The 16,553-nt window shown below is 50.5% G+C and overlaps 2 protein-coding genes and 1 pseudogene across 3 annotated transcripts; 2 read left to right on the forward strand and 1 right to left on the reverse strand.

Moving 5' to 3' along the window:
• Window positions 1-1,215: 1,215 nt before the first annotated feature.
• KLHDC7B (kelch domain containing 7B) lies at window positions 1,216-3,000 on the forward strand (the record flags this gene model as incomplete). Its single annotated transcript, XM_081081061.1, has 1 exon — window positions 1,216-3,000. The coding sequence occupies exon 1, from the start codon at window positions 1,252-1,254 to the stop codon at window positions 2,998-3,000; it is 1,749 nt and encodes a 582-aa protein (XP_080937187.1). The 5' UTR covers window positions 1,216-1,251.
• A 1,181-nt stretch (window positions 3,001-4,181) lies between these two features.
• SYCE3 (synaptonemal complex central element protein 3) lies at window positions 4,182-15,479 on the reverse strand. The gene is made up of 3 exons (XM_081081113.1): window positions 15,401-15,479; window positions 14,662-14,770; window positions 4,182-4,436 (listed from the first exon to the last, which is right to left on the reverse strand). The coding sequence occupies exons 2-3, from the start codon at window positions 14,768-14,770 to the stop codon at window positions 4,279-4,281; spliced, it is 267 nt and encodes an 88-aa protein (XP_080937239.1). The 5' UTR covers window positions 15,401-15,479; the 3' UTR covers window positions 4,182-4,278.
• LOC308512614 (proline-rich protein 11-like) lies at window positions 6,616-13,078 on the forward strand (annotated as a pseudogene). Its single transcript has 3 exons — window positions 6,616-6,675; window positions 11,487-12,095; window positions 13,038-13,078. The product of its transcript is annotated as a proline-rich protein 11-like (transcript).
• Window positions 15,480-16,553: the final 1,074 nt, after the last annotated feature.

The following is a 16,553-nucleotide window of genomic DNA, read 5'->3' on the forward strand; positions in this document are numbered from 1 at the left end:
GCCCCAGCCCCAGCTGCATCCCCAGCCCCAGCTGCATCCCCAGCCCCAGCTGCATCCCCAGCCCCAGCCCCAGCCCCACCTGCATCCCCATCCCCAGCTGCATCCCCAGCCCCAGCTGCATCCCCAGCCCCAGCTGCATCCCCTGCCCCAGCCCCAGCTGCATCCCCTGCCCCAGCTGCACCCCCAGCCCTAGCCCCAGCTGCATCCCCAGCCCCAGCTGCACCCCCAGCCTCAGCCCCAGCTCCATCCCCAGCCCCAGCTGCACCCCCAGCCCTAGCCCCAGCTGCATCCCCATCCCCAGCTGCATCCCCAGCCACAGCCCCAGCTGCATTCCCAGCCTCAGCCCCAGCTGCATCCCAAGCCCCAGCTGCACCCCCAGCCCTAGCCCCAGCTGCATCCCCAGCCCCAGCTGCATCCCCAGCCACAGCCCCAGCTGCATCCCCAGCCTCAGCCCCAGCTGCATCCCCAGCCCCAGCTGCACCCCCAGCCCTAGCCCCAGCTGCATCCCCAGCCCCAGCTGCATCCCCAGCCACAGCCACAGCTGCATCCCCAGCCACAGCCACAGCTCCAGCCCCAGTCGCAGCCACAGCAGTAGCTCCAGCCACTGCCCCAGCTGCATCTCCAACCCAAGCTCCAGCCCCAGCCCCAGGCCCAGCTGCAACCCCAGCCACAGCTGTAGCTACAGCCCGAGCGCCTGACTCAACCCCTGCCCCAGCTGCAGCCACAGCCCCAGTTGCTGCTGCATTCCTAGCTCCCACCTCAGTTCCTGCCCCTGTTGCAACCCCTGCCCCAGCTACAACCCCTGCCCCAGTACCAGCTGCAACCCCTGCCCCAACCCCAACCCCTACCCCAGCCCCTGCCCCAGCCCCTGCCCCAGCCCCAGCCCCAGCCCCTACCCCAGCTCCTACCCCAGCCCCTGCCCCAGCCCCTACCCAAGCCCCTGCCCCAGCCCCAGCCCCTGCCTCAGCCCCAACCCAAGCCCCAACCCATACCCCAGCCCCTGCTGCAACCCCAGCCCCAGCCCCAGCCCCTGCCCCAGCTGTAACCCCTGCCCCAGCCCCAACTCAAGCCCCAATCCCTGCCCAAGCCCAAGCCCAAGCCCAAGCCTCAGCCCAAGGCCCTGCCCTAGCCTCAGCCCCAGCCCCAGTCCCCACAAGTAAGTCAAAGCCTGCAAGTCAGGAGCCTAGTGTGACTCTTCGCAAGGGCAACCAGGAGGGGCAGATCTCAACTAGCTGGGGAAATCTTATTTCAATGGTTCTTAGGAGTCACCCCTTCCCCAGGCTAGAGAGGCCCCAAGGGACAGCCCTAAGGGCAGCTCCAGAGAGCCCTAGAGAGCCCTGCACTTCCACAGCCTCGGAGAACAGGGAGTCTGGTCCTCTCCCTGAAGGGGCCATCCCTAGTCTCAAGGACAGGCACGGCTCCCCAGCTGGGGTGGCTACAGGGGCTGGCACAGGGGACCTGGCTGAGGCAGGATGTCAGCCGCAGCCCAGAAGCGCTGAGGCTAACGAGGCTGCAGTGCCCAGGGCCCCAGCTCCGCTGTCGCTGTCGGAGCAGAGGAAGCCTGGCCCTGCACCCATTCCCTCTGCCAGGCGGGACCCACAGCCTGTCCCCAAGCCACGGAAACTCAGCGTGTGTGAACTAGCCAAGAGCTCTGAGCTGAAGGTCAGCCAGGCGGCCCCAGGAGAGGCGCCAGGGAAGGGGCCCAGCCCTGTGGGCAGCAGGGAGGTCCTCACAGAGGAGCAGAAAGAGGCCCGCAAACTCATGGTGTTTCTGCAGAGGCCTGGGACCTGGGGGGTGGTGGAGGGGCCCCGGAAGCCCAGCTCCCCTGCCCGGGAGCCGGCTTCGGCAGCAGCTCTGCAGCGGCGGCTGGACCTGGGCAGCTGCCTGGATGTCCTGGCCTTTGCCCAGCAGCACGGGCAGCCCGTCCTGGCCCAGGAGACCTATGCTTTGATGAGCGACAATCTGCTGCACGTGCTGGGCGATCCGAACCTCTACCGGCAGCTGAGTGGGGCCGACCGGGAGCGCATCCTGAGCCTTCGAACTGGCAGGGGCCAGGCTGTGCTGGGGGTCCTCGTGCTGCCCAGCCTCTACCAGGTGAGCCGTTCAGGGCTCACAAGGGGCCCTCGAGTGGAAGAGGCTCCTGCCACAGGTCCTGCGCCCCTGCCTCCTCCATCGCACCTGCACGTGTTCAACCCCCAAGAGAACACCTGGCGGCTCCTGACCCAGGTGCCAGAAGAGGCCCCGCTGCGGGGCTGTGGCCTCTGCACCATGCACAACTACTTGTTCCTGGCAGGCGGCATCCGTGGCTCCGGCTCCAAGGCCGTCTGTTCCAATGAGGTCTTCTGCTACAACCCTCTGACCGACATCTGGAGCCAGGTGCGGCCCATGCAGCAGGCCCGGGCCCAGCTCAAACTGGTGGCCCTGGACGGGCTGCTCTACGCCATCGGTGGCGAGTGCTTGTACAGCATGGAGCGCTACGACCCCCGCACAGACACCTGGACCTCACGTGCGCCCCTCCCCGCAGGCACCTTCCCTGTGGCTCACGAGGCTGTGGCCTGCCGTGGGGACATCTATGTCACTGGGGGCCACCTCTTCTACCGCCTGCTCAGGTACAGCCCGGTGAAGGATGCTTGGGAGGAGTGCCCCTACAGCGCCAGCCACCGGCGTTCCAGCGACATGGTGGCACTGGGGGGCTTCCTGTACCGCTTTGACCTGCTGCGGGGGGTGGGTGCCGCTGTGATGCGCTACAACACTGTGACAGGCTCCTGGAGCAGGGCCGCCCCCTTGCCCCTGCCGGACCCTGTCCCGCTGCGCTGCGCCGTGCTGGGCAACACCATCTACTGCCTCAACCACCAGGTCACGGCCACCTTCACGGTCTCCGAGGGGACGGCCCAGTTCCAGGCCAAGGAGCTGCAGCCTTTCCCCCTGGGGAGCAAAGGGGTCCTCTGTCCCTTCATCCTGACGCTGCCCGCCTCGGACCCGCTACAGACTTCCCTCTGAGCTGCGCCAGGACTGCCGTGCCCCTCTTCAGGCAGACTCTGGGCCAGGCTGTGAGGCAGGTGGGGCAGGGCAAAGGGGCTGCTCTTCTTTCGGGGACAACTTTCCTTTTCTGTTATAATGAGCCTCATGTCTGGCCCTCCTTCCCCTCCTGCAAGAGCCAGGCTCCCTGTACCTGGAAGCTGGTGGCGGGCATCCCTACCACACCCATGTGCCTCCTGCTTTATTATTGAGTCCTTGCTCCAGTGCCTCAGCTTGCTCTCAGGAACCCTCCTCGGGGCAAAGGACTCCCACCGGCCAGGTTCCTGTCACAGCACCAACCACACTGCCTGGAAATAATCTGCCAGGGACCCCGGGGTCCCCATGAACCTGGACTTGGCTGGCTGAGGAGTCCGCAACTGCTGAGCCCAGGAAGGAGATGGCTTCCCTAGGGCTCCCAGCTAGGCAAGAGGCCCATGAGGGGCCGGAAGAGGGAACAGGGAACAAATGTCTCCAGAAAAACGTTCTAGCCTCTGGGATTTTCTGCCCGTCCTGAGGCCTTGGGGAACCTGGCTTGGCTGTTCCCAGAAACAACTCTTAGGTCCTCTTTGTCTGAAACCCTTGTCTGTGACACTGCTCTGCTGTCTGGAGCCCCTGCCCATAACCCCAGCCTAGACCAGGACTGCTGGGGCTCATGTCCTTCTGCAGCCTTGTGGGGACTCTCCCACCTGCTCAGCCCCTCCATTTCCCACCCCACCTCCCACTAACTCTCTTCTTACATGAGACCTGGGCGCACCCCAGCTCTGCCCCTTATTAGCTGTGGGACTTCGGCGAGACATCTGTCTTCTCACCTGTGAAGTGGGGATAATGGGCATGACACTCAGGGGAATTCTGAGAACATAGGTCACATATATGAGCACCTGGCACAGCCCACTTTGGAACCCTCCACAGGAAGGAAAATAAATCTGAATACGGCAGCCCGTCCCACCCTCTGACCTGGTTTGTCCCTGGCTGGCCCTTTTTGCTTTTTATTCTATGCTTGTCACTACATATGCTTCATTCATTGGCAGCATCTGCATCTTCCACTCCCCACATTTTGTTCACAAGGTTTCACATGGAACTGGGGGGGGCAGAAAGGAGTCCTCAGGATGTGCTTGAAAATAAGTTTATTGAGAAACAGGTGCAATGCATGCAGCTGTGTGTTTGGGTCACTGTTTCTTTGCCAGGCAGAGAAGGCTCCACCCGCTGTGGCTCTGCACGCAGACAGGCCCAGCGTGGTGGCTGCGGGGTGGGGTCGGGGGCCTACTGCGTGCGCTTGGTCTCACTGAGCAGCTCTTGCCAGTTCTTCTCCATCTCTTCCTTGCAGTTGAGGAAGGCGTCCTCCAGCCGGCGCATGGACTCTGCCAGGGCGGGGTTGGTGCGTATCACCACCATATCGTAGGCCATCCATGTGGCTTGCACTGCAACAACCAGACAGGCCTGGTCAGGCCCCAGGATGGGGCTGTGGTGCCGGAGCACCCCAGGGACCATACCAGGCTGAGTGATCCAACTATTCTAAGGAGAGAAAGCTGGGCAGCCACTTGATACAGGGCTCGCAACCTCCTACCCCCACCCCCCCTGATTAAAACTACTCCCTTCACAGAGCAGTAATGAAACTTCCCTAATCTCACACAAGTCTTAACTTCTGGATATATCAGCCATGGCACTAAAAGGCTGCAGGCCAGTCTGATATGAAATGCTAGGAAAAATGAGAGCAAACAAAGACCGTTACCTAGCCACAGTTCACAGCTAGTGGCTGAAGGGTGACCCTTAAGAAGTCTTAACACCCACCAAGCTCACAGGCTCAGGTCTGGCTGACCACTCCCACTCCTGCAAGGTCCTGAGTCTCATGTTACCTCGTGCTCAGTGGCCTGAATGCCTGTCCACCTCCACCCAGGCATCTCTGTGCTTTAATTAAAAGGCCAGTCCAGAGCTTCTCCTTCTGGGAAGGTTTGCTGCACCCCACATTAGGTGTCCTCTGGTGCTCACACTACACTGACCGACTTCCTTGCCCTTTCCCTTTAAGAGCAACTTGAGGGCAGTGTCCCCAGGCCTACAGGTGAACATGTGCTGCTTGTACAGAAACTCCACCCCCTTTTCTCTGTAGTACCCACCCCATTAGTATGGCTCTGCCCTCAAGAACTACAGAGAACGAGGGTCCTAGCCCTTCTGCATGACGGGAAGGCTTGTTAGAAAAGGTGTGCGCAGTGTCTCAACAGACGGAGGGCTATGACTGTACAGCAAGTGCAGGGATTCTTGAACTTTCAGAAGCATGGGAGTTCCTTGGGACACCTGTTAAGATGTAGACTGCTGGCCCCTCCTACAACTCAAAGGTTCTGTCTAGCAAGTTGGGAATGGTGCCCAGGGACCTGCATCTTAACAAGCATCTGGATAATTTTGGTGTTTGGGGAGGCTGCTGACCATTCTTTCAGACCAACTGGACAGCAGGTGGAACATGAACTGAGAGTCAGAGTTTTATTCCAACTCTCCACTTGCTGGCTGTGGAGCCTACAAGCGACTTAAACTTGTTCACCTCAGCCTTCTCATCTGTAAGGGTCTGACAACGTCCCAATCTCATGGCTCCCCTTGAAGATTAAGTAAACTGCCTAGCACATTTTAGGTGCTCAAGAAAGAAGGAACTTTTACTATAAAATAAATAATTGAGGTAGTTAGGGCAAAGAGTTAGGGTAGGTAAGAAATTAAAATTCAAGATAAAAAAATGCTCACAGAAATGAATCTCATATAATCCTATAATGCAGCTGGAATTCCAGCTGAGTTTCCTAAGGCCAAAGCAGAAAAGGAAACATGCTCAGTTACAAGACTCAGTGACCATAAAATAAAAACAAACTCACTGTATAAGAATCTTTTATCCTAAGGAAAAAAACCTGTCCTATAGGTATATTTTATGAGAAGTGTAATGTAGTTGAAAATGCCCTTGATGACATCCTACCTTAAACGCAAGGTATTCTTCCATGACTATAATTGTAATCACAGGTGAAAGAAAGCTAGTGGCATAGCAACAAAGCACAGTTCAGAAAAGGCACTTCAATGAGACTCCAAAACACAACAGCAAGTGCACAGCTCTCTTCTGATTTGATCCAAGAAAAAGTATATAGAATACATAGAACAGAACTCAATCACCAGAACACTCTCAAGCAATATATGTCTCAAGTTTTCATTCATTCAGTATTTATTGAGCACCTCCTTTATGCTGGCATTTTATCAGGCAGCCATGACAATAAAGCTGTACAGAGGATAGACACCCCCTACCCTCATGCAGTATCTATCTATACTAGTTGCAGTGGGAGGAGACAGATAAACATACAAGACAATTTCAAATTGTGAAAGGTGCTGTGAAGGAAATAAGTAGTATGTGTTGTGATAGAGAAATGGGGTAGGAGGAGTCATATTACAAGTCAGGTAGTGAGGGCAGGCCCCCTCTGGGGTTTTTTGGTAAGGATTGTGCAGTAGCAAAGCCAAGGTCATAATCAGTGGTGGGGCCTGAACAGCAGGTATTCTGAGAGGCTAATCAGAACTTGCCTGTACACTTTGAAAACCCACTGGGTAAAGCCAAGGTCCTTGCACGGAAATTAAGAAACAATGGCCAAGTTGTATGCTGTGAACTCCGAGGACCAAGAACTGTTCCTGGTGGCTACCTGGGCAAAAAAAAAAAAAAAAAAAGCAGAGCCTAGCAGCCATTCTGCATAGAATTCTGCATAGAAGGGTTCTCAAGTCAAGGAGAATCCTCTGCACTGAACTGCCTGCCTGCCTGCATTGTATTGCTGCTAGCTGAGCCAGCCCTTATAAAGGAGTTCCTGGAATCCTATTTCAACCATTAGGACTGAGGCTTTCACAATCCAATCAGAGCTGTGCAGCTCAGACCAATTGGAGCAGCTCTATTCTGACCAATCAGGGACGAGGGGCTGGGACTTCTGTCTATATAAGCCAGCTCCCAGCCTACCAAAGACTGCCCCTGAACACCACCTCACAGCAGAGCTTCCTTGCTGAAGAGGGGCCTGGCCCAGGGCAGCTGTGACGCAGCCTGTGGAGCTTTTCCACAGCAGTACTGTGTTCATAGTCATGCTGTATTACCGTGCAGCTGTTTGCACCAAAGAAAGTTTCTTTCTTCACTCCAAACTGGGGATTCCTGTTAGCATTTGAATTGGCACCAATGACCATTGGTGGACAGCACCTAGATGCAGAATTTAGTAAAGGATGAGGACAGTGTCCCAAAAATCTGTTTAGGAGAGAGGAGAACTAACTAGTGATACAGTAAGTGGATTTGCTTTGGGAGTCTGGAAAGTAGAACTGGAAGACAGAGAGCGCAGGGATGAGACGAGAGGGCTAGCTGACCAGGAAATGGGATGATGACAAGCCTGGAGGTGACAGGCCACAAGCTAATTCAAATAATTGGCAAAACAGACCAAGCAACGTTTTAAAATGTAAATGGGTGAAATTCTACCAAATTTTTAAAGAACAGTTAATGCTTATCTAATACAAGTAATTCAAAAAATTAGGAAAAGAAGGAAGACTAATAATCTCACTATATGGGCTGGTGTAATTTTTTAAGAAAAGCGTTTCCTAGTGGCATTCCACTTATATAGCAGAAAATTTGAGAATAGAGATAAGAAAAAATCCTATATAATAAAAGCTTAATATGCTAAGTGTTTGACTGTTCATTCGACCGTTTGACCAGTCGCTATGATGTGCACTAGCCACCAGGGGGCAGAGGCTCTGACTGGTAGGTTAGCTTGCTGCTGGGGTCCAGCCGATCAGGACTGGACGAGAGAGGCTGGACACTCCCTGGAGCCACCCTCCTGCGATCCCTCCCTGGCCTCTAAAATATTTCTTCTAATTAATTTCCTTTCAATGTGCACGAATCCATGCACTGGGCCTCTAGTAAATATGTAATTTTCTCTAAGCTGGTTTATTCCAAAACCAAAGACAACATGAGAAAAATTATAGGCCTACCTCACATGAATATAGATGTGAAATCCTAAATATAACATGAGCTAATGAAATCTAACAGTGTACTAAGATAATGTGTTATGATTAAGCAGGATTTGTGAAAGAAATTCAAGGATGCTTAAATATCAGAAATTCAATCACTATAATTAACCACATTTATAAAAAGAGGGAAATAATAGAAATATCTCAATGCAAAAAAGGCAGGTAATAAAGTTTAATAATACCTATTTGTGATTTTAAACAATCAAAACTCTAACAAATTAGGAAGAGAAGGCGACATCTTTAACTTACTAAAGGTGATATACCAAAAACTTATGGCAAACTCATACGTAATGGAGAAACTGTGGATACATTCCCTATAAGACTGGTATCAAACAAGGGTGCTTCTACTAATATTACTGTTATTGGATATGCTGGTAAATGGAATAGAAAAAAAGAAATAAATGGTGTAAGGATTGGAAGGTAAAACTATCAGTATTTATAAATTATAAAAATGTATCCTATATAATAAAAGCCTAATATGCAAATTGTCCCCTCAATTGGGAGTTCAACTGGGAGTTTGACCAGAGATGGGGCCAACTGGCCAACCATCCACGGCCCCTCCCTGGCTAGTGGTGGTGGCAGGCAGCCGGGGGAAGGGTGGCCCCGGCCGGCAGCCGGCAGCCGGTAGCTGGTAGCCAGCAGCGGCTAGGGACCCTAACCATGCATGAAATTTCGTGCACTGAGTCTCTAGTGTGAAAAAAAAAAAGATTTAAAAACTAAGTCAATCTTAAAAAATAAAAGTTAAAAGGGGGAATATGCCCTATTAGATATCAAGACAACTTATAAATTCCTATTTTAAAAATAGTGTGGTACAGACAAATAGACCAATGGAAGAAAAAAGTAAGCTCAGAGATAGACCTAAGTATATATGGGAATTTAGCACATGATGAAATAACACACACACACACAAAAAATCAATGAAAAAAGGATAGTGTACTCCAGATATACTAAAGATATAAGTATGAAAGGTACAAATAACATTTATAGATCAAAATTTAGCAGGTGTAGGGACTTCTTAAAAAACACAAACCATAAGGCAAAATTTGGTGGATTTATTTTTATAAAATTTTTAAAACTAAGGACAATATGGACAAAGTTTTCATAAAAATGGTAAAATATAAGAAATTTACAGTGCATAAAGCTGATAATGGGTTAATATCAAGAATAAATAAGAAACGACTTCAAATTGATAAGACAGGAAATTCAATAATTTAAAAAACAAAAACCCTGGAAAATAACAAGTATTAGCATGGAAGTGGAGAAATCTTGTATACTGCTGGAGGGATTATGAAATGGTGCACCATTGTGTAAAACAGTTTGACATTCCTTAGAAAGCTAAACATAGAATTACCATATGACCTAGCAATTCTACTCCTAGGTAATACACCAAACAATTGCAAACCAGGTACTCAAAACAAATACTTGTACACATGTGTTCATAGCAGCACTATTCACAATAGCTAAAAGGTGGACATATCCATCAATGGATGAATGAATAATTAAAAATATGACATTCATACAATGGAATATTATTCATGGACATAAAGGAGTAAAGTACTAATACATGCTAAAATAGAAATGAACCTCGAAAATGTTACATTAAGTCAAAGAAGCCAGAAACAAAGTGTCACATACTATTATATGAATCATTTATATAAAGTATCCAAAATAGGTAAATTCATAGAAAGTAAAAACAGACTGGTGGTTGCCAGGGGCCAAGGATAGAGAGGTATGAGAACGACCACTTAATGGGTACAGAGCATCCTTTATGGGTGATGAAAATGTTTTGGAACCAGACAGAGTTGGTGGCTGCATAACATTGTGAATATATTAAATTTCATCACATTTATACTTAAACAGGTTAATTTTATGTTATGTACATTTCACCTTAATAAAAAATTATTTAAATTCAAGCTGTAGATACTACTAGTATAATTATCTTTACTTTTCAGAAGTGGAATTAGCCAGATTACACAACTAATAAGTGGCACAGGCAGCATTTGACCCAGGTAATCAAGCACCAGTGTCCATATTTTTAAGTATTTACGGTATACTATTTCTTATGTTCCATAAGAGGAAACCCAAAAGACTAACAAGCATATGAGAAGAGTCTGGAATTCATCAGAGAAATAAAAATGAAAACACTCAGCTATCATTTTACACGCATTATACTGGCAAAATTAGAAAGCTGGATAATTTTAAGTGTTTGTGAGCTTGTGGTATCTAAGAACCCCTAGGCACTGCTGGTGGAAGTAAGTTCTGAATCAGACATTCTGTGAGGTTATCTGGTAGTGTCCCCTAAAAGTATTGATCCATGGGCATAGATGTATGAAGATGTTCACTGCAGTACTGTTTTTGGTGATGAAGAGTTGTAGGCAATCTAAGTGTCCATCATTGGGATGAATGGAGAAGCAAAAAGTAGTAGCTCTCCATGGGATATTATAGTGCAGTTAAAAGTAGTAAATAAGATGAACACATGGATACCAGAAAAGGTCTTCATAATATAGTCTTGAGATTAAAAAGTAAGATACAAGCTATAGGGAGAACTAATTGTGGAAAGACCATGTTAGAATTGGTCTCTTTACCATAAGGTTTTAATTTTGATTTTTTCTTTATGGCAAGGGTGAGGCTACTACCTGGACTCTATCTTTTCCCTGGGCTCTTAGATTAAAATCATGCCCAAGTTCAAATAATGAAGAAGAAAGCGGAAAGCAAACAATTTTTTTTTTAAAGCAGCCTCTCACAACTAATAAGCAACTTATTAGTTGTGTCCAAGCTAATTGCAACCTCCCTATCCTGCCACCCTCACCTGAAAGCATGGTTATTCCTTCAACAGATACACACACTCCTTAGCAGAAGCTGGCTGAGATCATCCTGGAATTTCAAATTTCCCAATTTCAAAGATGCAGTAAAACACTGGACAAATAGACGATGGTCTATATACAAATGGTGCTAAAACTGCATAGCCCAGAGTTTAGAAGTATTGAAAGATACCATCTTTCCATCCCATTTAGCCACTGAGAACTTCATAGTCTTAAACAACAGTTTTGCATTTTGGAAAGTGAATTATTCCTAATATATGGTAACAGGAGAAGATCTCACTTTGGGTGGTGGGCACATGGTGCAATATATAGATCTTTTAACATAGAAACCCACACCTGAAACCTATATGATCATGTTGACCAATGTCACCCCAATACATTGAATTTTTTAAAAAAGGAAAAGTGCCGAAACCGGTTTGGCTCAGTGGATAGAGCGTCGGCCTGCGGACTGAAAGGTCCCAGGTTCGATTCCGGTCAAGGGCATGTACCTGGGTTGCGGGCATATCCCCAGTGGGAGGTGTGCAGGAGGCAGCTGATCGATGTTTCTAACTCTCTATCTCTCTCCCTTCCTCTCTGTAAGAAATCAATAAAATATATTTAAAAAAAAAAAAAAGGAAAAGTGAATTATGCTGGCTTCAGGAAGTACTGAACACTGTCTCGGAAAACTCTTCCTGTACAACCTGTGGTCAAACATGCCACATGAGTGGTAAACCTACAAATGTGCCCTCCAGTGCTCTGACAACCTCTGGAGAATCCTGAGCCGTATGCCCTCCCTTGCCGCCACAGTCACCTGACCATCTTTCTTCTCCTTCATCACCACCTGCACCCTCTCCGCCCCCTTCTCTGCCTCTACCTCCACCACCAATAGCACCTTTGCTGCTCAGAAAATCCAATCTCACGAAAGCACTACAGGCTGGACCATAAAAAAGATGGATCCATGCAGATAACAAAGATCTACTGACTGTGAAATTAAAGAAAACAGAGTTTGATGAAAGGGTGAAGCTTGTACCATCACCAAAGACACAGAATCCACTAGTTACTGTCTCTGATCTGCACTGTGTTACCCTGAAGCACAGATTCAAAGTGTTACCAACTTGAGTTACAAATGTCTTAATTATTCCTGTAAAAGTCAAATTGATCTGTGGAAGCTACTTAGAAAAGTCTATGTAGAGAGGAGCCCAGGTGGGACCCCACTTACCAATAAAGGAGATATGGAAACAGAAATTATATTGACCTCACAAATGCTCTGTTTAATGCCTCTCTTGCCTCCCCAGTTAGCTTCTCCTTTTTCTCTGCTCCCTTCCAAGTGCTCAATGTATGCCATTAGCATTTGCCAGATTATGATTTTATATATAAAATTGTGTTCTAAGTTTAATTTATATGTTTAAATTATATTTATTTATCTTGATGCCTGTTTCTGGCTTTTATCCACTTCACTAATGAAGGAGCATCTCTTCAACTTTTTATTCCTAGAATAGCACATGGTAGATGCTCAGCAAATGCTGTTAAATAAGAGAATATTTAATTAGACTGAAGGAATTACTACATAGCTTATAGTAGAAAATGAATTCTACAACTTTTTAAAAAGGTAGTTTTAAAAAATATAAGAAATTTTCAAGTACACAGGCAAAAATATTACAAACATTTCTAAGTAGAAATTTTCTATAGGCTGTTGTAATAAATGGGGATTATTTTCAAACAAATAATGCCTTTAAAAATAGTTCGTTTTCATTTGAATAGAGTATGCATGATTTCTAAAATTTATTTTACATTATGCTTTTCTCTAGCAAAACTTAGGCTCACAAATTATAAGAATTATACATATTCTGAATTAGTAAAGAACAAATCAAAGAAATTATAATGGTATTACTACCACTGCTGGTTACCACTTAGTGGAAACATCTATGTATATAAAACCATAATATGCAAATAGACCAGATGGCAGAACAACCGAACAACTGGTCGCTGTGATGTGCATTGATTATCAGGGGGTGCACGCAGAACATGACAGGTGTCGGCTGCAGCAGGATGGTGGAGCAAGTGAGTGGGGGTGCCAGACTAAGGCGGGGTGCCAGTCGCTGTCATTGGGGTGAGCCTTTGGTGGTTACTGAAAATTCTTTGCTCCCCCATGCCACGGTCCTGGCCGGCCCTCGTACCTGCTACCAGTGCCAGCCCCACTCATATCTGCAGCTGCACTGGAGCTGCTGCTTGCAACCACTGCCAGTGCCTAGCGCCAGCCCCGATCGCTCAGCACCATCAGTGGATGCAAGTGGCGGCTGCTGGCCCAATCACCTGAGGTCTTCTCCACCTCCCCCTGCTCCTGAGGGGCAATAGGGACAGCAGCTGCCACTGGCACCCACTGATGGTGCCAACCTTGCTCACACCCGCTGCTGGCGCTGGTCCCAATCGCTCCACACTGTCAGCGGGTGTGAGCAGGTTGGCGCCATCAGTGGGAGCAGCGGGAGCGGGTCTGCGACAGGAGGGGTTGGGCGGGAGTGTGGAGGATGGGCCAAGACCCACCCCTGTGCCCACCTCAGCCTAACGGCCCACAGTTCCTTGCAAGGTGCACAAATTCATGCACTGAGCCCCTAGTGGTGAATAAAATAACAGACTAATATTTTTTATAAAAATGGAGACATTTGTTCAACTCTATTGCTGCTTTATTCCACTGAGCTGTACCTCTCATCAGCATCTTACCACTCTTAGCACTTTTACTCTGAACTCTTTATTTAGATGATTCACGGCATTTTACCAGGCAATTTTGTTCACACATGTTATGTTAATACTAGAGGCCCAGTGCACAAAATTCATGCATGGGGGAGTGTGTCCCTCAGCTCAGCCTGCACCCTCTCCAATCTGGGACCCCTCAAGGGATGTCCAACTGCTGGTTTAGGCCCGATCCCGGACATCCCTCTCACAATCCAGGGCTGCTGGCTCCCAACCGCTTGCCTGTCTGCCTGCCTGATTGCCCCAACCACTCCCCTGCCAGCCTGATCAACGCCTAACTGTCCCCTGCTGGCCCGATTGCCCCTAACTGCCCTCCCCTACCGGCCTGGTTGCCCCTAACTGCCCTCCCCTGCTGGTCCGGTCACCCCTAACTGCCCTCCCTTGCCAGCCTGGTTGCCCCCAACTGCCCTCCCCTGCCAGCCCGGTCACCCCTAACTGCCCTCCCCTGCAGGCCTGGTCACACCTAACTGCCCTCCCCTGCTGGCCTGGTTGCCCCCAACTGCCCTCCCCTGCCGGCCCGGTCACCCCTAACTGCCCTCCCCTGCAGGCCTGGTTCCCCCAAACTTCCCTCCCCTGCAGGGCTGGTCCCCCCCCCCCCAATTGCCCTCCTCTGCCAGCTTGGTCACCCCTAACTGCCCTCCCCTGCAGGCCTGATCGCCCCCAACTGCCCTCCCTTTCAGGCCTGGTCCCTCCCAACTGCCCTCCCCTGCTGGCCATCTTGTGTGTTGGGGTGATGGTCAATTTGCATATTACTCTTTTATTAGATAGGATCATTTGTCATTTGCTGAATACTTGAGCTTAGCTCTGGTACTGTGTGTGTGCCTAGTTATTATTTCTGCTCTCAAAAAGATAACAGTCCAATTGCAGTAATTAGATGCAAACACATAAAATAACTAGAAAATAATTCAAGGCACTATTCAGTGGAAAGTGTCAATTTCTGTGGTACAATTGTTACATGGTATAGAAGTTGAGAGGTGGTCAGGGAAGGGCTTAGTAAGAAGGCACTGGATTTGAGCTTGAAAGTATAGGGAGGATGTGAGCTACTGGAAAGAAGGGCCAAGGCACCCTGCCTGGGAAAACAGCCTACCTGAGATTTTCTCCATCTCTTCCAATATCTTTTCCAAGTCTTTATTCAGGTCGGACAGCATTTTCAGCATGTTGTCGCAGTTTCTTTCCCCAGGGTCAGATTCAGCCATCTAAAGAAGATGCAGTGAGACAGACCGGAGTGAGGGGTGAAGTGTGAGGAGACTGGGGTGAGGGGTGAGGAGTGAGGAGACTGGAGTGAGGGGTGAGGAGTGAGGAGACTGGGGTGAGGGGTGAGGAGTGAGGAGACTGGAGTGAGGGGTGAGGAGTGAGGAGACTGGGGTGAGGGGTGAAGGGTGAGGAGACTGGGGTGAAGGGTGAGGGGTGAGGAGACTGGAATGAGGGGTGAGGAGACTGGGGTGAGGGGTGAGGAGACTGGGGTGAAGGGTGAGGAGGCTGAGGTGAGGGGTGAGGAGACTGAGGTGAGGGGTGAGGAGACTGGGGTGAGGGGTGAGGAGACGGGTGAGGGGTGAAGGGTGAGGAGACTGTGGTGAGGGGTGAGGAGACTGGGGTGAGGGGTCAGATGAGGAGACTAGGATGAGGGGTGAGGGGTGAGGAGACTGGGGTGAGGAGTCGGGTGAGGAGACTGGGGTGAGGGTTGAGGAGGGGGGTGAGGGGTGAGGAGACTGGGGTGAGGGGTGAGGGGACTGGGTGGGATGTGGAGGTGAGGGGTGACGGCCCCTTGATGCGGGGGTTCTGCCGGTCCGGCGGGTGGCCGGCACAAGGGCGTCAGAGCCACTCACCTCCTGCTCCGCCAGGGCACAGGTTCTGTCAGCTCCGCCAAAGCGCCAGGGCCAGGGGCCTGAGGAGGCGCTTCCGGAAGACCAGCCCCTTTCCGTTACCAGGCCCGCCCCCCGGAGCTGGCCTCTTGTTCTCATTGGCTAATATTCTGGAGAGGAAGGGGCGGGGCCTCCAGCACATGGCTGCGCCCACCAGGCTGCTCCGAGTTCCAGCCTCGAGGTCTCATTGGCTGTGTCCAGAGTCGAAGGGGCGGGGCCACCGGAGGCTGGTCCAGAGTCGAAGGGGCGGGGCCACCGGAGGCTGGTCCAGAGTCGAAGGGGCGGGGCCACCGGAGGCTGGTCCCTCGGCGCGGGAGTCTTGCAGGCTCCGGGGGAGGAGGGGCTAAGGTGGGGGCGTAGAGCTGCACGGAGAGGGCGCTCCCTGTTCTGATAGTTGCGTTCCTCCTCTTGGCTTTTTGAGGGTAAGATCGTGCGCGGCCCTGTTCACTGGACCGCTGTGTCGGCGGTGTCCAGGCAGCACTTGGCACAGCAGGCGCTAATAAACATCTGTTCAACGAATAGCTGGATGCCTGAACACTGACAGTCTTCACAACTACCACATCGTCATTGTTGCATCTGTCTTAACAGAAGAGGAAGCCGAGGCTCGGGGAGATGAGGCAGGCAGGGCCCAGGTACTAGTACATGCAGCTGAGCGTGCAAAGCCTCCAAACCAGGTCTGCGAGGTGCCGCTGGCCTCCAGGCGGTAGGAACACAAACCACCAAGCAGGGACCGGGGAGAGAGAGGCCCTGCCTGCCCTTCGAGAGGCTGCGCATAGGGCTGTGGTCGGGAGGAGGCCAGAGAGACCGCTCGGGCCTCGGTAAGCCAGTCCAGGGAGCTCAGTCTTTAGACGGGGATGGACACCTTAGAAGGGTGGTAGGCGGGGCGGTGACATGGTGAAGAGGCCTCTCGGGCTGCTGGAGGGAGGCTAGAGAGGGAGTTGGCTGTTGCTGATGTTTGGATGAGTAATGATGGAGATGTGGACAGGGCAGGTGGTGGTCACGGTGGAAGGAAGTAAAGCCATTTAGAAAGTACACTTGATGGTTTGTAATGTGGCAAGTTCAGGAGGAAGGAAGGAATTGGTTACTGGTTAGAGGGTGATGCCACTGGCTGAGATGG

The sequence above is a fragment of the Myotis nattereri genome (assembly GCF_964212035.1).
Source record: "Myotis nattereri genome assembly, chromosome: 2".
In the NCBI taxonomy this organism is placed as follows: Eukaryota; Metazoa; Chordata; class Mammalia; order Chiroptera; family Vespertilionidae; genus Myotis; species Myotis nattereri.